General features: G+C 41.5%; 1 protein-coding gene across 1 annotated transcript; it reads right to left on the bottom strand.

The window, feature by feature from the left end:
* Window positions 1-1974: 1974 nt before the first annotated feature.
* Window positions 1975-21719, bottom strand: LOC133131061 (cleavage stimulation factor subunit 3-like). The gene is made up of 21 exons (XM_061246165.1): window positions 21475-21719; window positions 20474-20575; window positions 20221-20316; window positions 12141-12173; window positions 10942-11039; window positions 10364-10430; window positions 10241-10275; window positions 10023-10149; window positions 9514-9591; window positions 8915-9077; window positions 8255-8364; window positions 7328-7444; window positions 7143-7217; window positions 6454-6597; window positions 5630-5732; window positions 5305-5374; window positions 4798-4993; window positions 4323-4473; window positions 4110-4204; window positions 3933-3993; window positions 1975-2586 (listed from the first exon to the last, which is right to left on the bottom strand). The coding sequence occupies exons 1-21, from the start codon at window positions 21499-21501 to the stop codon at window positions 2381-2383; spliced, it is 2154 nt and encodes a 717-aa protein (XP_061102149.1). The 5' UTR covers window positions 21502-21719; the 3' UTR covers window positions 1975-2380.
* Between the last annotated feature and the right edge of the window lie 557 nt (window positions 21720-22276).

Genomic DNA, 22276 nt, shown 5'->3' with positions numbered 1-22276 from the left:
ATTTCCATTGAGTAGACAGTGGAAAAGTGGTAACTTTTTGTGAAATCACCTTTAATCTATTCTAGAACGTATGTGATGATCAAATATATTTTCGATTCAAAATGTGAGAACAATACTTAACTGCAGATAAAACAGTAATGCCCCCTTGTGGTAACTCTTAAAAGTGCATGTTTATCTTTGCAAAGAGGCTTGTTGCTTTGGATCAAGTCCATTTTCCTACAGATAAGTTTTTTCTGGAAGTTGATGCGAGTGCTTGCATAACTCTTCCCAAAAATGTGTCTCAATCCCCGATCTAGATCCTGATGCAACTTCTCATGCTTAGAGAAGGCCGCCATTGCTAAATGGCCTTTGAAATGGAATGGGTGCTGGTATTGGGAAACATACACTCACCGAGCACTTTATTAGGTATTTATTAGACTTATTTTTTAGACTTCTGCTGCTGTAGCCTATCCACTTAAGAGTTATGATGCGTTGTGTGTTCAGAGATGCGCTTCTGCTGTAATGTGTGGTTATTTGCATTACTGTTACCTTCCTGTCAGCTTTGATCAGTCTGGCCATTCTCCTTTGAAGTCTCTCATTATCAAGGCGTTTATGTCTGCAGAATTGCTACTCACTGGATTTTTAGTTTTGCACCATTGTTTGCAAACTCTAGAGACTAGTGTGTGGAAATCCCAGGAGATCAGCAGTTTCTGAGATACTCAATCCACGGTCAAAGTCACTCAGATCACATTTTTTCCCCATTCTTATGGTTGATGTGAACATTAACTGAAGCTTCTGACCCATATCTACATGATCGCACGCAATCACTGCTGCCACACAACTGGCTGATTAGATAATTGCATGAATATGTAGGTGTAATAAAGTAAAAATGTTTTGAGTGTATATTTGTGGTGGTTTCACGAAAACAAATTTGTTTCTCTGCATACAGGATACAGAAGCAGCAAACAGCTTGTCTGGCTAATGAAAATGTCAGGCAGATCCATGCGTCCATCCACTGCAAAATCTTTCATTTGTCATGGAGAGTTTAGAGTTGTTTGTCGCGTCAAATTAATTTTATGGTCTGTGGTATATTCATTTGTAGCATAATCAGCACTTACTGTAAGAGTTGAATATGTATTTATTAGGGAACACAGTGGGCCTGCAGATTTCTGAGAATTAAGATGACTTGCTGCTTATTTATTGAATAACCCCATTTCAGAATGTCATCCAATGGCTTCTGATAATGGTTTGAATGATCATATAAAGAGGGAAATTAAATATGCCCTCTATAGACAATCTCTCAATAACTGCTAGAATATGAAGAATTCATTAATTTATTTACTTTCTGATATTGTTATATCTCAAGGGAAGTATACTTAAGCAATAACTCACGACAGGCAATATAAGCAATAACTCTTTGGAGGCATGGATCATCATTTTCATTAGCAAGAACAAGACAAGCTGTTTGCTACTTTAGCATTAATAATTTTGATTTGCTACAAACAAATCTGATTGAGTGAAACCACCAGAAATTCAAATAGTTTTTTTATTAAGAATGTCATTACAAGAAAAATGTACAAGAAAATAGTTCCTTCTTCTGGCAGATAGTGCCAGGCAGTTGCTATGCAACGTTAGCAAACTCTAATGTTCTGCCAAACTCACTAGTTAGCTGTGTCCCTGCTTGCTTGCAAATTGCAAAGGTGACTGACGAGCATCATCTTGCATCTAACGTTTTTTTCATTTTGATTTGAATCACCATGGAGTGATATTTCTAGAAATGTAAATAAGCATTAGAACTGACATCAGTGGTGTATATAGTCATTTTATCACTGCTATCAACCAATCACATTGCAAGATTTGTCCTACCTGTTTTACAAAATTTCATATACAGACTATGTGGCACTTTAGTTCTTACTGCAAAGTGATATATAATGCTGAGGCAACACCCATGAGTGATGAAATGAAGTACACAAATAAAAGTCAGCAGTCAGTGAGTAGTTTTCCCCTTTTTATTAAAAAGACACATATTTGACTACAAACCACAAACCAACTTTGTATCAGAAATACCCATGGCAGAATGTGCAGCGAACTCAAATCAATTGAATTGAAAAGATATTTTTTAAGAACAAGACTGTAGAGACAGTATGTGTGCATGGGAACAGAGGCTGAATCAAGTTTACTTACAAGTTTATGAGCACCTATTCCTGTGTCTTCACTAGCCATTAACCCAGAGGACCAGCGGCAGAGGACACACTCTGCGCAGGGGGGGCGTCTTGCGCTTTGGCACAGTGGAGCTGCAGTCGTTAAGGGGGCCTGGGGCCTGGTGGTGGCCTGGCCTGTGCAGGACGCTCCTCACGGGGGCAGGGTGAGCGAGGCTCTTTCGGTCTGACGGTCAGAGAGCTCAGCGGATCCTCTTCTGCTGGCGCGCCCGGTAGATGTCGTGCACGGGGGGGGCCACGGCGCTCTTGTCGTCCTCGTCGTCGGAGTCGGGGCCGGGCCTCTTCAGGGACTTGCCGTGCGCGCCGTTGTTCTCCGCCGGGCCGCCGCCCTCGCCCGCCGACTCCGGCTGCCTCCCCGTCACCATCTCCATGGCGACCACGTCCACGGCTGAGCGGGGCGGTAAAGGGCACAGACGCGTCACATGCCAGCTGCTCTCTGCCATTTAGAGCGGCCGCAGAGCAATGCAACATGTACAGCGAGCCCCATAACGTTTGGGACAAAGACAAAAAAAAAATGTCTTGATTCACCTCTAGATTTTCAATCTAACAATTGACACGTGGTTAAAGTGCACACTCTCAGCTTTTATTTCTTTTGTATTTTCATACACTTTGGATTCACCATGTGGAAATTAGAGCATTTATAAATAATCCCCTATTTCAGGGCACCATATGAAAGTAATGTAAATTAGAAAGTATTCGTGTTTAGTACTCATTTGCATGCCATGACAAAGACTGAAATCTGTGATCCATCTGCCAGACCTGCACTACAGCCTGCTTGTTTCGGGAGCTAGTTGCCTTACGTTTTCTTTTCAGCATAAGAAACGCATATTCAACTGGATTCATTGTCTGGGATCATTGTCTTGCTGTAGGATGAAGAGCTGTCAAATTAATTAGGAGGCTTTTGGTTGAACATGAGCAGATAGGATGCCTCTGTACTGCTGCTGTACACTTAATTCTGCAGTTGCTATCAGCAGTTCCATCATTAATAAGGTGAGCCAGTGTCTGTGGCAGTCATATGTGCCCAAACTATGTTTCACAGATGAGGGGGGTGATTTGGATCTTGGGCAGTTCCTTTTCACCTCCACAGTGCTCCTGCCTTCAGTCTGATACATGCGATTCTTGGTCTCATCTGTCCACAAGACCTTTTCCTAGAACTCTGCAGGCTCTATTAGGTACTTCTTTGGGAACTGTGGCCATCTTGTTTTGCAGCTATCTAGCTATCTAGTCACTTGCATCTTGCAGTGTAGTTCTCCCATGCTAGTGTCCTGAAGATTTGCCAGACAGGTGTTGGGGGTTTTTCTTCATTATGATGAGAATTCCTCGGTCATCAGCTGTAAAGGTCTTGGCCAACCAGGCCCTTTGTGATTACTGAGCTCACAAGTCCCCTGTTTCTTCTTAGCGATGTTCCAAACAGCTCATTTTAGTATGCCTGGCCTATGCCATGACTGTTTTCTTTCTCATTTCACTGGCAGACCTCTGGTCCTCATGTTGACAAATGCCAATAACAGACTCCAAAAGCAACCAAAAGCCTAGAATCAAGACTAGATACTGAAAGCGTACATATACCTGCGTACATTATGTGATTGTACATCTGAAATTGTGGGGTATAGAGACAAATTAAAATTGTCCCAAACATTATGGAGCTCACCATCTACTATTGAGTCAAACACACACCAGCCTTTTTAATGTCAGGCTGTATAATGAAAACTTTTCATTAATGGTTTGGAAACTCACTGTCTGGAAGTGTACACCTTCTGAAAGTCTCCATCAACTCATCCACCTGCACAAAGGGACCCTAGAAAACAGGAACCCCCATCCCCATTAGACAGTCATAATACCACAGCTTTGTAGGCGGAGAGGAATGTGTGCTTCTCCAAGGCTCCCCACCCAGGACGGGGCGGTGCGACTGACCGTGAAGCAGTTGGGCGGGGGCAGCAGCTTCATCAGCAGGACAGCAGCAGGAGGAACAGGGAATACCCCCCCTGGAACTGGGTGCAGTCCTGGAGCTAGGGTGGGGGGAGGTTTCAGGTTACAGCAGGCCTGCGGTTACTGACATTAGCCGTTAGGAAAAGCAGTCATGTCTGACCTATGAGCTCATGATACGACTATAAACACGGTGCTTACGGGCCAAGTGGCGGGGCTGGAAGGGGATCATCTGATTGGTGTCGGGTTTGGGGTACTCCGGTTTTCTGTCCACCTCGTCTTTCAGCGTGGGCGCAGATGGGGTGACCACCGCCTCCGGAATTAGAGCCGCGAGTTTGGCCCGGGACACATCCTACCATGACCACAACAAGGGTTTTTGTCGCATGTGAGATACGATTCAGCAATCACCATTGCGCAAACTGAGCCAGCTTGCTAAGCTACGTGTCAATTAAAAGAGAATGAAACCAAAATCGGACGTACTGAACAAAAGTGAAACGTAAAACATTGTAGATATGATAGTTCTCTATTCTGCACACCCCCGCAAATGGACTACCCGATGACTCAAGCTCCCTGACCTCTGACCCCCATCAATTAAATGTAACCTTGTCTGACACAGATATGGGACATAAATAGCCTCCTCATCCTTCACTCATTGGATACATTGACACATTCCTACCTTGTAGCCCAGGGCTTTGAGCTCGCTGCTAGAACAGGGGTAGAGGTCCATGAACTTGTATCTGTCCACCAGTAGGGCTGTTTCCTTCCCTTCGTACTCTTCTTTGAAGGCCACAAACCTCCGCCTCTCCACTTTCAGGATACTGGCCAGGTCGCCAATGTTGCTTTCAAAGGCCAGGAAGCGGGCCCAAATCTCCCTGGAAACCCACACACGCAAATAAACACGCACAGCACTGAGATGGTGTGCAGTGGGCAGTCAGCATTCTCAATTACACTTGGCCAAAAAGAACTCCACAACACGTCACGTTGCAAATTTACAATGCAAACATGACCGTTATGAAGGCAAGGGGAGATATTTTGGGGAATGGATTATGTTCGGAGACAGTTTACGGATTTGTATGTAAAAATAAACAGGCTGTTAAGGCAGCTGTAAATCACACACCTCGTATCAATTCTCGCCTGAGTGTCTTTTTCATGTACAGAACGTGCACTTGGGAATGTGGCTTACCCGGACTTCTCCGGCGATAGGCTCCCTGATGTTAAAACCCTCTCAAACAGAACCCTGGTGTTGTTGTCCTCTGCGGGAGAAGAACAGAATGTGAAAATAAGCAAGCTGTCCCATTTGTACTTTTCCTTTTGGATAATGCTATCAATAAGTCAGTTGTTCAAACCACCAGTGATTTTTTAGATAATATAACAACCATCCTCTGCAAATTTTGTCTATAACTCCAAGAAAATCTTTCTTAAGTGGTGAATAGGGCTCATGTCTTTCTGTAATTAATTGTATTATCCGTAATTACATATAACACAAAGCTTAATGAAAATGCACTTACCATTAAGGTGGGAAAGATAATCAATGTATGCTAGTATATACTCTGGAACATCTCCATATTTCTTAAGGCCAAGTTCAAATATCTTAAAGGCCACCGATTTGTCCTGTGTGATAAAACAATGATAGTAATGAAAGTAAATATTTTTTATAAATATTGTTCTCAATAGCAAATACAACATGCAGGAAAATAACCATCTAAAAGAGGATAGCATTAAGGTTTAATCAAGGTTGCAGTCAAATACACATTTCATGTTTTTTCATTATTGCGCGTGAGGGAACACATTGGTTTTAGAGCAAGATTAAACAAGCAAGGATGCCTCAAATCAAATGGTTTTGGACTCAAATACTTTTCTGTGCTCTGTTGATCTTGCCTGGAGCAGATGGGCAGGATTTGGAATTCTGGGATAATTTCACGTGTTCCGATACACCAGACAAGCTTAGTCAAATGCAGAAAAATATTCGAATCCAAAACAAATACTATTTGTACCACTGAAATTCATACAACTATACAATTTAATATTAATAATATTACTGGCAATCACAAAACCTCTGAATGAGGACACTGTGAACAGTACCTGTCCAGAATCTCTGCACTGCCAAAGAAGTCTTAACAACAGTCTTAGTCTTGCAATAAGACTTAAGATCTTTTTTTTAGTAGAAGTAGAAAATATTAGCTTTTCCACTGGAAAATCTTGCAATGAGTCAAACCGCATTGCCTCATTGTCAATATTTTCGTCTTCTTATTTAGAAAAAGAAGTAAAAGATGGTAGGTCTTTGCGGAGTGTGTTTTGGCTCAGTACGGTCAGGACCAGGCGGTCCTCTCACCTTGCTGCAGTAGTACTCCATCAGAGCTGCCGACACGTAGACGTGGTGGCGCGTCCGCGCGTCCTCTCGCGCCTTCTTGAAGATGGTCCGGCCCGATTTGATCCCCTCCGCCCTCCTGGCGAACTTCATGTACTGCACGTAAACCTGCAACAAGACGCGACTGTGGGTTTCTGGAAAGGTTTGACATGTTCTACGAAATGACACAGGGGAAAGAAAAAAGAACTTGACACGCATTTGACATCTAAACCAATCATATGAAAGACTGCATCTGCAGTATGCTGCTAGTTAATGTGCATACAATTCAATAAAAAATGACTATATTATGGAACAGAGGCTGTATTTTATGAAGGAGAAAATGCATTTGCTCATTAAATAGCCAAAAACGTTTGGGAGCTACTCCTGAAAAGAGCCAGTGTTTTCTCTCATTTACTCTTGCACTATTCAGAGAACCAATCTTCATCATAGAAACAGGCTCAGGAGTACCATTGCTCAAGATAAATCAAATATGTAAATATAAACCCATGTCCCTCAGTGTTTACGAAGATACTTTGGCTTGACTAAGAAGAAGCTTGGCAGTGCAACTTTTAAAAAGTCATTAAGGAGAACATACAGTATGAAATGTACATTGAGAGGAAAGAGCCTGGTTGCTGCTATGACTGGAGAATGCTGTGGAGAAGACAAGACCTTACCAGTGTGGGGTCAATGTCTTCTATGGCCAGCAGACGGTTGTATACGTTGTGCACTTTCTCGTGCTTCATTCGGCTCTGAAAAACGGCAGAGATTCAGGACAGTCGGTCTCGAGGGCGTACGCGTCGGACCGCAGGCATGAATGAGGGGGGAGGTTCTGCTCCCGCCCTGTTTCCATGGCGCTCACCTCCTCGTAGTCGGCGAAGGAGAAGTGGAGCAGCATGTTCTTCTTCAGCAGGGTGCCGATGGCGCGCTCATAGATGTTGGCCGCCTCGTCGCTGAACAGCTTGGCGTTGTTCATGTCCTGGATGTGAAGGACAAAGGCTGTTCATTTGTTGGCCATCGAAAAACAAAGGGATCCCTCCCTTGACAACACTATTGTCAATTGTCAATAAACAGTTTCAAACGGTTTATTCTGGTAAACCTATTGTTTGGCATATGTCTCTGAATGTTGTTCTTCTTATTTCTCAGCCTCATAACGGCTTCCTTGACTTTCATCGTTGTCCTCATTTTGACAAATATCAATAACAGACTCCAAAGGCAATAAAAGCCAAGAATCAAGACTAGATACTGAAAGATTTCTTATACGTACAAAAAGGAGGCAATTGAATACACCTGGGTAATCAAAAACGGTTGAGAAGCCAACTGTCCAATTACTTTTGGTCCCCTAAAATCGATGAACTAAGTATAAAAACGTATAAAAATGCCATACACCCAATATGGATTTAAATAACCCTAAAAATAAAAGTCTACATTTTAACCTCATTATTCATTGTCGCATTTCAAATCAAATGTGCATGAGTGCAGAGCCAAAAGAACAGAAATTGTACCACTGTCCAAATACTTATGGACTACACTGTAGCTTTGGTATGGGCATGGATCAATGCCAGCCCATGGTGCACACCCACATGGTAAAAAAAAGCATCTTCACAGTATATCCCACCTAATAAACCACGTTGTTTATTGTTGTTAAAACTATATTTAACAGGGAGTACCAACTGAGAACTCAATTCTCATTTGCAGTGTAGACCTGGGACTCAAAGGAGGTATGGCATGCGACGGATTGCAACGGACCCCCTGCCTTGTAATGTTAGAGGCAGCTTGGAGCACGTACCCCCTTTTCGGCCAGCAGTTTGCTGGACTGCTCCAGGTACTGTGCGGCCTCGTACCAGACGTCAGGGTGATGTCCCAGGACCAGAAGGCACTGCTCATAGGCAAACATGACTGCAAATCAACATAGCATAGGTTACTAAACCATCAAAAAAATCCTTTCACTAAATACTTACTGGCAGTTAAGCATGGCCATTTAAATTCCGTTGAAATATCAGAAGCACAACAAGTACTTTCTGAATTTAGTCAACTGGGAGAATAAATTCTGGCCAAGTCTGCCACAGCACTCAATCATATTACTAAGTACAAATATCACATTTCTACAAGACTGTGAGCATATTCTGTATTAGCCAGGCAGGGGGCAGCATCGAGTCTCTGTCTTCAACTTCAGCATTTTGTGCCTATATTAAAGCAATCTATCAACCACAGCACCAGCAGAATAACTGATTACGTACCTCCAGATACAATCAAAGACAATGAAGACACATTCACAGAGGAAGACATGTCTATTAGAAAATAACTCCTGTCAAGTGTTTAATGAGATCGGTGTCCAGGGACAAGTGCCCATTTCCTTCTGCAAAAATGATCTCAGACCAGTTATGTGAGGGTGAGCCTCTTTGCATGAGGCTTTGAGTGCTGGTCTGGGATCAGCAGGTGGCCTCACCTCTCTTGGTGATGAGGGTCTGGTCCTCTGTGCGCAGTGGGTTGCTCTTCTCCCACTGGATGTACTTCTTCCACATCTCCACCTGCTGGGCCTCTTGGGGGGCGTTTTGGGGGGGCACCGACGGGGCGTTCCTGTCCAGCCCCTTCATCACCGTCTCGTACTCCTGTGGGGGGGCGGGGGGCCACACACTCTTAACAGTCGCCCATCCGCCATCTTTCAAGGCACGTTAGTGTACTTATAATTACTGGACTGTAAAAAATTATTGTAATACTTCTATTGAATTACAGCAGGAAAACATAACCATAATAGAAAGAGAAAAATCCCAATACTTTGACAGCACTTATGATCTCAAATAGAAGCCCAAAACCACTCACATTACAACAAACACACCAACACACTTACCACACACACACACATGCTCTCTATCTACGGATGGTTAGGCAATTATAATTAAAGATCAATTAAATCATATTTAGATCCAGAAATCCAGAGAGTATTGGCTTCACTAATGTACTGTAATTGCACATGAATAGAAAGCGACGGTTGTTTGAGACGAAGGGACCAAGGTGTGTTGTGGGAAGAGAGACCAGAGGCCTTGCCTTTGCCACTCTCCTGGCGTTCATGTAGTCCCTGCTGCGGTCTTCAATCATTTTCTTTGCCAGATGCACATTGATCCCCTACCACAGAAACACAAATACACGCTCTTATCATCATAACAACTATCGCAATCCACCTCCTCCTAAAGGCAGGACTCATTTTGAGGAGGTGCAGTATGGATACGCTTTGGGTCCTCAAGGCTAAGCACGGCATCGTAGCTCTTTACAGCAGGCAAAATGATTTCCCTGAATGGACTCATCTTCTCACGTATGTATTGCCACACTGCTTACATTTTATCATGCATTCTTCGTATAATATTGTGATTATATGAAGAATGCATTCACCAGCCATGGGAGCATATATTCCATTTATGCTAGTAATGTATGTACAGAACAGCTGCTCAAGCGCTACAACAGCAGCAACCGCTGATTAAGTGACCAGGCCATTAGACGCCCCATGACCCCCCGGTCTCGCTAAGTGGTACCCCAGTGTTCGCGGAGTGGTCTCGCACCTCCTCGTACTTGCTGTAGTCCCTCCACAGCTGCTCGATGTTGATCATGGGGTTGACGCAGCCCCTCTGGTAGACCCGACGCACGGCCGTGATCCGCTGGTTCTCTGCGTATGAGCCCACCGCCTCGCTGGGGACACAGAGCAGAGGTCAGTCGAGCTGCTTCCTGTGGGTCGCCTGGCAACGGTCTCATCAGAACACTGTACTCTAGACACACTTACACTCCTTTCAGGAAGTTTATGTAGTCCACCCATATCTGGAAAAAGGACGAGACAACATTTTATGAAGTGAGACTGACCCTGTGGGACTGATGTTGTGGACTGAGTCTATTTGCGGCCCTGTACCTGATATGACATGATCTCCATCCCGATCTTGTCCAAGGCGAAATCATAGGCTTGTGCCATCTTCTCTCTGACACATTCAAGGGAACAATTATTGTTGAACTGGCTTGTATGTATGGTATATAATATACAAAACCTACAGTGCTGACCAAAAGTATTTGGACAGTGACACAACTTTTGTTTGTTTGGCTCTGCATAGCAGCACATTTGAAATGAGACAATGAGAATGAGGTTACAGTGCAGACTGTCAGATTTCATTTGAGGGCATTTGCATCCATATGGAGTGAAACGTGTCGGAATTACAGCCATTTCTATACATAGTTCCCCTGGATTTCTGTTTTTCAGAAATTAGCCAGTATATACATACAAATAAATGCAAAGCATCAACTCAAAAATGAATCTTATTCGCTCATAGGCAGTGAATGGGTTCAGCAGGCCAACAGAGACTGTGCTATGGAACAACCAGTATTAAAGGTACTGTAAATGTCCTGCTATCTCCTCTCTCCCAGTGGCAGACCTGTGTAATGGTACACATTCATAATAAGAATATTATACTCCACGGAAAGAATGACCCAACTTACTTGTAACTTGGCAGCTTGCCTTTGGTCTCGCGGACATAGGAAAGGTAGCACTTCCACAGATCGATGTGAAGCACTTTCATTAGACATCTCTGAAACAGCTGAGAGGGGAGATAAACATTCTCATCCTAAGCTTTTGTGCTGCAGGTCATTTCTTTATCCTCCATTCAATAAACGGCTAAACAAAAGTGAAAATATAAAGGGGGAGCGTGTTCTATCATGCTCAGGCTTGCTATAATCAAGGGTTGGGTGGTTCTTTAACGGACAAAATACTGACATAAGCGTGTCAACCATGACTGAGAGCATTATCAGGATTGGACTGGACTGTCGAAGACTATTAGAGCGCTTCATATCATGACTCGGTGATATGTGTTACCGTTGACCCCGCTCAGTGGAGAGGGAGACATAAATGTCTCATATGCATGAAAAGAGGGGGAGGAGAAGGCACTCTCAGGAGAGGTGGAAAAACTGGGGATGAGTCAGAGTGGCGTTGGGCCTGACTGACGTGGGAGAGACGCACTGGAGAGGAGGGGACTGTTTGTTGTCTGGATACCAACCGCTTACGTCAACAGCCCGCCCGGGGCCCCCCTCCTTCCCCTCTGTTCCAGACCTTCACACACGTACACTACCATCCCTGACCGCGCTGAGGGCCATCACACATAGAAACACAAACACACCAACCAGAGCTCAATAAAGACAGGACCCTACGCAGAGCAAACCTACACCGGGCACTGTCAGGGTTGGGGTTCATTTAAGGGCATAGTTTCCAACTTAAATCCAGTGAATTAAGTGAATATCGCAACAAACAACAGTTAGCGGAGTATAGATATATTGTGTATGACATGAAATGATTATTCCCCACTTCACTGACATCCACAGAAGGTGTGAGGCTGTAAAGTACATAACCATTTTAGATTAGTTTATTTGACTAATACCCTTGTTTCTAATAATGCCCGTAGCTCGTAGGCTTGTAAAGAGGTAAACAGCAATGAAAGACCAAGACTGACCTAATACTACAAAGGGAGGAGGATTCAGAAGAGCAAAACATTTCCCTGGTGCAAAATCCAGCTATGACCAGCTTGAATTTACCAGCTAACATGTTCTCAATGTTGAGCTGGTCTGAACTGGTCAACCAGCTACCAGCTGTTTTTTTAGCAGCATACTCGGAATGTTCTGAACGTTTATGGCAATCAGTCACTCACCTTTTCAACTTTGTCATAGTTTTTAGCCTTGATCTGTGGACAGATTTTAAACAGTGTTCATTAGATTAGATCAGTAACTGTTTCAGAAAGTATAATGTAAAATTATGACACAGAGACACCACACACTTGCACGCATACACACATAACACCTGCAATCCATCTCAGGTCAACAAAGTGAAGTTCACACAGATCTTGTCATTATATTCCAAGCTGCATAATTTGGCAATGGTCGACACATGAAGTTAAACATTTTTAATTTATGTTAAAAAAATAAATTGTAACTATATTACAATTTGCATATACTGTAACTTCTTTCTGAAATTCTGTGATTTTATATAGTACCAAAGCAGCCCTTAAATTATCCAGTGACTCGAACTTGCTCCTACTTACCACATATACGAGACAATTCACTACCGTTTTAAAATTTCTAAACTTTTTTCTCCAATATATTGGATTTGCGAGTCGTGCTTGGAGTCACAATCTAGGCAGATGTCCAGACTATAAAACCCAGCACGTGCTCTGCATGTCCTGCAACGTGTTCAGAGCAAATTATGTTCTAGGGAGCAACAGTTCAAATTGGAATTCAAACACCCCATAGAACAGCTGGAGAGAAAAGAATGTACCACTCGAAAATACAGACCCACTTCAACCATCCATTTTTGGTATTAAATTGCAGTGTGTACAAAGTATATTGTATTACGTGTGGTCCAATCAAAGTGTTCAGCACAGTCTGAATCATACATAGATGATTGTGAAATATGTCACTGAAGCAATTGGCTTTGTGGAGAAAAACAGAACTGTTATGGTCTGTGGCTGTCATCGGTGGGAAGAATAGCTCCATTAGTAGAGTGCAAGACTGGGCTATGTTCCTCTTGCCTGACACAGTGGGATGTGAGAGGTATGACATCATTAGCTGAGAGGTGCCAGGGCGAAGCCTTGCCCGTGCCCTACGGGGTAAGCACGGTCAGATGACAGAAAGACAGGACACAAGCCCACAGCCAACCATAAGCAGCCGGCTCCTGGCTACTGCAATGCACTCACAAGTCCACAAGCCTGTCAAAATCCACAGCACATAACTGCCATCCAAATATTAGTAAAAATTGAACCCGTAATTCAGATATAGGACCTACATCCATCCGATCAAATAATTGTGCATAAAAAACTGCCTCTGAGGCTCACTGAGGATGAGGCCTGCTCTACAGCCTACCAGGTAGTCAGAGAGTCGGGGAATACAATGGAGCAAGATAATAAGTGAAACCTCATCTCAAGACCCATCCAGTCATTAACATCCACCCAATCAGTTAGCAAAGGACACTCTAGGGGCACTTCATTAGGTACTTATTTGACTTATTTGTACTTATCCACCTAGAGGTTTGACGAGTCTGGCCCTTCTCCTCTAACCTCTCTCATTAACAACACATTTCAGCCCACAGACTAGATGTTTTTTTGTTTTCCACACTATTGTGACTGTTGTGTGTGAAAATCCCAGGAGATCAGCAATTACAGAAATACTCAAACCAGCCCGTCTGGCAACAACAATCATGCCACAGTCAAAATCACTGATTTTTTAACTCATTCTGATGGTTGATGTGAACAGAAGCTCCTGACCAGTATCTTCATGATTGTATGCATTGCACTTCTGCCACATGATTGGCTGATTAGATAATCGCATTAATAAGTAGGTGTACAGGTGTTCCTAATAAAGTGCCCAGTGAGTGCATCTACAATACGCTGACAAAAACTATGGATTCAAAATATACAGTGACCAGAGCTGGGAAATGAAAATTAAACACAAGAGCCTGTAGACAAGGCAGTAAATTATAACTAAATTAAGGGTGGCATCGATTTTTTCCAACACTTTCATTTTAAGTAACATATTCAAACAAGTGTTACAGATACGGGAGTAAAATCATCTGCTGAAAATGTGCTGATCAAACCCAATCAAAGCTTTTCATGAGGTATGATTCAGCTTGTCAAGTTGAATTAGAAATAAGATATAAGAGAAGAGTGGAGGTACAGTGCAGGTATTTGGACAGCGATACAATTTATGTTAGTTTGTGCAGACCGTCTCCTTTAATTTGAGGGTATTTACATGCATATCGGGTGATCCTTGTTGGAATTACATCCCTTTTTAAACATAGTATATTTTTGGGGACCAAAAGTAATTAGACTGTTGACTTCTAAGCTGTTTCTCATTAGTTAGGTACATCCCATTGCTTCTTTAGTGCAGGCGTAAGAAAGCTTTCAGTATCTAGTCTTTTGATTGCCTTTGGAGTCCATTGGCATTTGTCAACATGAGGACCAGAGTCAAAGAAGCCATTATGAGGCTGAGAAATGAGAATAACAACAGTTAGAGTGGTCTAACAATAGGCTTATCAGAATAAACAGGTTTAAACATCATTGTCAACATTAACAATAGTGTTGTCAAGGGAGGGATCCATTTGTTCAGGAAACGTTTAGTACTGGTAGGCCAAGGACAACCTCTACAATTGATGACTGAATAACAGGAAAATCCCAGATCAGCAGTTACTCAGATACTCAGACCACACTGTCTGCCACCAACAATCATTCCATGGTCACTCAGAGATAAAAAATTTTCCCCATTCTGATGGTTGATGTGAACATTAACTGAAGCTCCTGACCCGTATCTACATGATTGTATGCATTGCACTGCTGCCACACGATTGGCTGTTTAGATAATCGCATGAATAAGTAGGTGTAATAAAGTAAAAATGTTCCTAATAATGTGCTTGGTGAGTGTATATCATTGATGAAGATAAGTGAGCCAGTAGCTGTGGCAGCCATATATGCCCAAACACCCCCACATTTCACAGATGAGGGGGGGTGCTTTGGATCTTGGACTTTTTTTGGCGTCAACACTCCATCACTCTGATATAAGAATCTTGGTCTCACGTCCAGAAGACGTTTTTCAAAAGTTGGCACTAGTTATGCACTAGTGTTACACAATCTAACTAGTGTTTTTATCTTGCAGTGTAGGCTTTGTAGTTCTGCTTGTGACGTCTTCTGTGGCCAGTAGTCACTGAAATATCCATGCCTGCCTTAGTTTTTCTTCATTATGGTGTGAATTCTTTTGTCATCAACTGCAGACCTCTTCCTTGGCCTTCCAAGCCCTTTGTGGTTAGTGAGATGTTCCAGTTGATTTTGCTAAGTCCACGATTTCGCCTAGATCTGTTTTTTTCTTATTTCTCAGCCATAATGGCTTCCTTGACTTGCATTGGAACAACTCTTGTCCATTGGCGTTTGTTGACATGACCACACTCCAAAGGCAATCAAAAGGCTTTTGTAGCAACGGCAGTGTGTTTGGGGTCATTGTCTTGCTGCCAGATGAAGCACCAGCCAATGAGGTTGGAAGTCTTTGTGCAGTGAATGTATACACTTCCAAATTCATCCTACTGCCACCATCCTCCATTTCAAAGATGAGTGAGCTTGTTCCAGCCATATATGCCCAAAACATGACACTACCTCCTCCATACTTCAGATGAGGTGGTAAGCTCTGGAGCATGACTATTCCTTTCTCCACACCTTTTTCCAGTCCCTGTCCCATCATTTTTAGGAGCAGATGCAACAATGATCTCAGAAATCCAAATTGAGCATTTGATACATAGAGCCCTATTTACACCTGGTTGTTAATGTGTCTTTAGCATCCAGATTATATCTGGATAGGGATTATCCACATAGAAATGCAAGAACAAATTCCGATGGCCTACTTCAGGAAGTGGTCTGAGACGCATTTGACACCGATCTTACAGAAGTGTAAATGCAGCCGCATCTCCATTACGACAACCAAAACTCTATTTAAAAAAAAAACTATAATGTCACGCAACATAGCCAACTCCCAATGCAGAACACATGTAGCTTCTTTGGTAGTACACTGTCTGCTGAATATGGCATCTTCCCTTTACTGTAGGGAAACTGAAAAATGCAAGACAATATTTTTTTTATTCATCTTTACTCATTGTGAGATGAAATGAAACAGTTATGCACAAAATAGCAATCGGATTTCAATCTGACAAATCGGAGACATTTGACTACCAAGTGTAAATCCATTGTGGATCAATCTTATCTATATACAAACTAGATACCATGAAAGTGCCATGAAACAACTAGGTGTCTCGGGGCCAGGCTGGGCTCCTCAGTGGCTCCATCAGCTAAGCCACTCACATGCCCTTTTCTGACACTTTTGCAAAGCCTATCTTTTACAGGGGCAATGAGAAAAGGGAATAGGTTATTCTAAATAAATCAGTTGCATCACCAGCTGTAAAACACTGAAACTGCTTGTGGAAACTTTTGCCAAAGGGATATGCTTACAGAGTTCTTATAAAAATACATTTAATTACATTTGGTGCGACCAAATCGTCAATTACTGCACAACGGTATATACACTCAGTAACTATTAGGTAGACCTGTACACCAGCTTGTAAATGCAAATATTTAATCAGCAAATCATGTGGCAGCAACTAAATGCATAAATTCATGCAGTCAGTCAAGAGGTTCAGCAATTTTTCAGACCAAATGTCAGAATGGAGAAGAAATGTGATCTAAGTGACTTTGGCCATGTAATGATTGTTGGTGCCAGACAGGGCGGTTTGAGTATCTCAGAAACTACTGATCTCCTGTGATTTTCACACAACAGTTTCTATAGTGCAGAGAATGGTGCAAATAACAATAACAAACAAAAAAAATAAAAAGAATCCAGTGAGCAGCAGTGCATGCAAACAAGGGTGGTTGAAGGTGACAGTAAGGAAAATAACCACGCATTACAAAGTACAATGTACAATGTGTCAAGTGGATAGACTACAACAGCAGAAGTCCAATAAGTCTAAAAAATAAGTTTAAGAAATACCCAATAAAGTGCTCACAGAGTATATATTGCCCTGGGAAGTATTATTGGACCAGTACTAAGACTCATACAAAGTTAGTGCTGAATTATAGGACACTTCAAGGTGAAAAAGAGCAGGTAAGAATACAGTTGGGGATACTATTAATAGGGATTATTAAAAAATTTTCATTATTATTTTCTATTTCACAAATACATGCAAGAGCTAATTCTTATCCTTACTTTTATCACCAAAGGTTGGACTAGTTCAGTAAATTGCATATGTGAAAGACAATTAAGATTAATTAAACATGTTGAATCCAGGTCTTTGTGTGAAAGTGATGGTGGTGATGAGAATGCAATAACTGTAGAAATACAGCACACTAAATTCCGAACAAGATACTATCATAGGATTTACCCTATATGCCTCAAAAGAAAAAAAGCAAGATGCAATAATTCAAAGTACAGTATTGATCAGATTATTCTTTATTTATTACATCTTCGCTTCTCTGCAGAGACCAAAGCAAAATCATTGGAGGAAACAAGTAGAATCCATTGACCGATAATCGGCACATTTTCTGCAATAACTAGAATGAATCAACAAGAGATTAATAGTTGCGCGATAACAGTATATCTGTCTGCTTCTCGAAAAACAGCCATGAAGAGGAAGCTCAGTTGCATGACATAAAGGTCACCATGTGAGATAGTGAGATTGAAGTTGAAAGAGCATGGGAAGGTATTTACGCAAAGGCTGGTTGTTGTACAACACAGTCCCCTGTGCCTGTGGGAAATTAGGGAAGAGTGGGTTTCCCAGTATTTGCCAATTATAATTTTAGATTCACATCCAATTGCTACCTGAAACAAATACTCCTAAAAACCTAATTTGACAACTATTTACACCATTATACTTATTTTATGGCTACTTTCCAACCCAAATGTTTATGGCTTCTATGGGGCATATCAAGCTACAGGTTCAATTTACCATAAATGAGGCCAATTTGTCTAAAATAGGGAAAGCTATTTGCCAAAATAGAAAAATACGAATTCAATTTTAACTTACAGAACTGACCTAGCATACTTGCACTGTACTCCACACACTTTGCGCCTGCGTATTCTGGTTCAAAAAGAAATAAGGGCAGCCAAATGAAGACACAAAATCATCTCCGTAACAGCCGATGAATAAATGGCCATTGCAAGAGGTTCAGGGTTCAAATTTTCCTAATTGTAAAGGTGAGTCACACACCACTGTAAACAAGACATTTTACAGTTGTAGCTGAAATAGAATTTCTTTCTCCAAAAAAAAGATCCATTTCATTTTTCTTCCAAATAAAATAATCACTTTTTAGTTAGTACTTAAATATTCTAATATTCTCAAAACAGGAATATGGAATCATTATAGCTGCATTTTCTAGGCTTGTCATCACTGCTACTTTTCACAGTTGAGCAGATACTGTACAAGACAACCATGCTTCCAGTGCAAGAAAACTGAAGCTGTACAACTGATCGAGAGAAAATGTACAATGAGGTGGGGGTTACCCTGGTGACAGTGATCTTAAGTAGGCAATACTTCGGCCACTTATATTTGTTTTTTGTTATTCATATTCGTTATTAGTTTAAGCGTAAAATGTCAGGTTTCATTTCCTGCAGACGGGCACTGACTTTTTTCCAAATACTTACCAACTCAAAGTTTCATTGAATTCCAGGCAAATTACCATTTTATATAGCCGATAACCGAAGTTAAACTTCAAACCAAAAATAACAGTATGTCTCCTTCATCAGAAATATGGTTAATGGTTAATATCTATAAAATATACAAATATCATGAATATATTAAAAAAATTACTTCACCATCGCTCAACTCAAAGCAAAGGCAAGTGGGAAAGGGCATCAATTTTGACTTCTGTGGTACAGAAATGGTCCATTTCTATTCCCAATGTGATCCAGGTATTAAGAAACATGTCTGTAAAAATGTGCTGGATTGCATGGTCTAACAATCAGATTGATTAAGAAATGGAAACCAACTACAAACCAGGGCTGGATATGTTATCCTCCTCATATAAAATAGTTCAAAAGGAGGAGAGAACAACAAATGGCAATAATTAGGCAGCAGTTAAATTCTTTTGAAAAGTTTGAGATCACCTGAATTTGCTCAAGAAAAATAAAACAGACTAGCAATGGTTAAGTAAGAGTCCACAGAAGAACATTTTGTAAAGAAAAGTTTGTGTACTCTGCCAACGAGGATGCACTAAAATTAGGTTACATATTGAAGGCACTTTACACATATAAAAACTGTTTGTAAGCTACAAATGTATTGCCATTTTAACTAAGTGGCAAATGTACTGGTAGTAGCATGAAGTGGACAAGAAGTGGACAAGTAACCAAAGGCGACCAGAAGTGTGCAGTTGGCATTAACATTTTATCAACTGGAATAACGTAGGCTCAAGGAAATGACACAGGAGGCAATAAATTGAGACGACAAGTGAATAAAAGGCTAAAGCACTCCGATACCATTAAAACAGTTTTAATACTGTTGCAGAGGAAACACGCAACAATGTTCATTGCACCCCATGAACCTCAGAATAATATTAAAAGTGGACATGATCTGTGGAACATGTCTAGGCTGCTGCTGGAAAAGAAAGTGTTAGGCTCTACTCTCTTGCTGTGCTTTTAGGCTGCTTAAAGGAGTAACATGGTGGTTGGTCACACTTTTTTGGTTTTTACATGCGATTTGCACAAGAGAGCATTGAAGAAATACCATGAAAGTATTAAATATGTCCGTTCTTTAGCTTTGGAGAAGCGTTTAAAATTTCAACCAGTTGAGAATGTTCTCCTTGTAGTGCGTCACATGAGGATAACCACTCATCCCTCCCCTATAACTCGTGACCCACAGTTCGTGTCGCTGGCCTACAGGAAATTGGGGGCACGTCATAGCTTATTGACGATTCTCATTACCATGCCCAGGCAGTTTGGGTGAACTTTTAGTGGGAAATTTAGGCTTAGAAAAATATGTTTTTAAATGCATTTAAATGACAAAATACAAATTATGCACCTTTGTTTAATCGTTGCCTAAAGACAACTGGCAAGTGTCACATTCAACCACCATGTTACTCCTTTAACACCACTCTGTCCAAGAAGTGTGAATTTCACAATGCTGATACTGATAGGATTCAGACACCCATGCACACGTGTAGTTTGTGAAAGATTTAGGTGAAGGGGGGGGAAGAAAAGAAAAGAAAACTCAACCTCAGCTTCAATGTATAGTTTCCAGAATCTGCCAGAACTTGGGAACTGGGCGACAAGTCGCTCGTAAGTCTTCCTTGCTTTGTCTATAGGTTGGTTCTAAAAAGCAGAAGGCATTTAAACAGTTTACACCTGAATCTCATGCGTTATATTTACACGATGTGGAGTCATGTTTCCTGTTCAAAGGCAACCCCTGCCCACCCTTTCCCGCCCCGTTACCCCAGGTAGAAGGAAATGCAATCCTGCGCCACTAAACCTGTGCTTCTCGAATCAGTATGCTCCACGCGTCAAGGTCATATGGGTTTTCTTCCAACTTCTTTTCCGCTTTCTTCACTTTCTCTGGGATATACTCTGCAGCCTGGAAGAAATGCATATTAGAGAACAGGTTTCAGACAAAGAAATGCAAGGCAGTCACCTATCTTTTGACATTGGAATTCAGAAGAGATTAGCTGCCAATTCAAAACAGTCTAGTAACCGACTCGATTACGTTCATTCTAGAAATAATCCTTCAAGTTGCCCCTCTTAGCAGCATTGTATGTAACGTACTGAGAGCCACAAACGGTTTATTAAACGTTAACCACGATAACTTCAAAGTACTTGGCTCCACACTCCCTTCACACTGCATGGCATTACGTCACCTTTCAAGTTCTTTTTGATACCAGCCGAATCGAATACGTTCATTGTTAGCAGTAAAACATTTGTTTCACCCGACCGCACGACAGTATCAGGGGGACAAAAGGGATCCAAGTTAGAATGGCGAGCTAAACAAAGGCGTAAAACACCCTTTATATCCGTTAAATATAGCTAGCAACGAACCCACGTAGCTTTACACAAACCAGCCAAGTTAGGTACTAAAATAATTTAAATCAAACGCAGCGTGACCTCAAAGGATGCAGTCTTAAACGGTGCGGCTAGCTAACTAGCTAGTTTACCAACTCGTTCCAGGCAGCCCAAACATTGACGTTAGATAACTAGGTTGGCTCATTAGGTACCTAGGTAGCAGCTAACGTTACAGGACATTTCGGTAGTTAGCTAGCTAGCAAACGTTTTGAGCGTACACTAATGCAACCATGGCTTATGAACTTTGCGACGGGTTTTATATATTTGTATGGTTACAAAAAAATATCGACAATAGCCACCCCAGCTATTGTGACTAATTAGTAGGCTAACTTATAGCTCTGATGTTAGCTAACATAGGCCGCGTAGCCAAATCACCGCCGCGGTGAATATAAATTCAGTTCGAATAAGTTACTTCACCTGGTCGGAGGTTCCTTCCGTAGACATTATTAAGTTAATTTAAAATGTGTAAAAACACCGTCTAGTACTATGGAAACAATCTAACTATCAAACATAACGCTAGACAAGGCTTTCTGTATGCTAAATTAGTACGATAGCGCTGCCGCTACAGCTAACTATAGCTACTATTCTGAAGAAAAATGGCGGCTTTCACCCGCCTCGTACGATATGCCTGTGCTTCTGTGGCTTCGAGTGCATCGCTCTGCGCAGATTCACTGATCTGAACGTCATCAGGTACGGTGGCTCTGAAGTGCGAAACACAAAAAGAAAAAGAAAACGCGGAAACAAAAACTTTCGGGCCTGATGTGCAGATACAATACATCCAAAAACAAGAAATGGTGCAAGTGTTCGTTCGTGTTTTGCACTTCTGGACCTCTGCTTTTTGTTGGGGAACTACTGTTTGGCTACATCGTTTTGATATATTTATTAAAACTTAAGTCGAATCACCACTATTTGTGGTTTTGATTTGATATTCTTTAGATATTTATTTTGATCATCGAGAGCACTCTTGCCTGCAAATCTTTGTCCACTTTGTCTTCAGAACACCGACTTTCATATTTTAGCTGTCCCAATGTAACATAATTTTATTCGCAAATTAACAATTACCTGCCAACTTACAGATACTGATGTTTGATTATATATTTTATTTTATTTCCGAGAAGTTTTTTATTTAAAGAAATAATCTTCCACATTCTGGTTAGATGTGTCTATGTTTGTTACCAAAATGTTAAACGTTATTCCAAGCTGCAATATGAATATGGAG

This window comes from Conger conger, chromosome 6 (assembly GCF_963514075.1).
Source record: "Conger conger chromosome 6, fConCon1.1, whole genome shotgun sequence".
Taxonomy (NCBI): Eukaryota; Metazoa; Chordata; class Actinopteri; order Anguilliformes; family Congridae; genus Conger; species Conger conger.
Note: the sequence above shows the minus strand (reverse complement) of the source record. Positions and strands in the feature narration are given on the sequence as shown.

What these genes read in the sequence shown, in the direction of transcription:
- LOC133131061 (XM_061246165.1), bottom strand. Translation starts at nt 21,501, where the DNA reads ATGTCTACGGAAGGAACCTCCGACCAG. An exon ending in AACTGCTGGCCGAAAAGGGG is followed by an intron (nt 7,445 to 8,254) that starts GTACGTGCTCCA and finishes CTTCACATCCAG; the next exon opens with GACATGAACAACGCCAAGCT. An exon ending in AAGGTGTACACTTCCAGACA is followed by an intron (nt 2,587 to 3,932) that starts GTGAGTTTCCAA and finishes CGCCCCGCTCAG; the next exon opens with CCGTGGACGTGGTCGCCATG.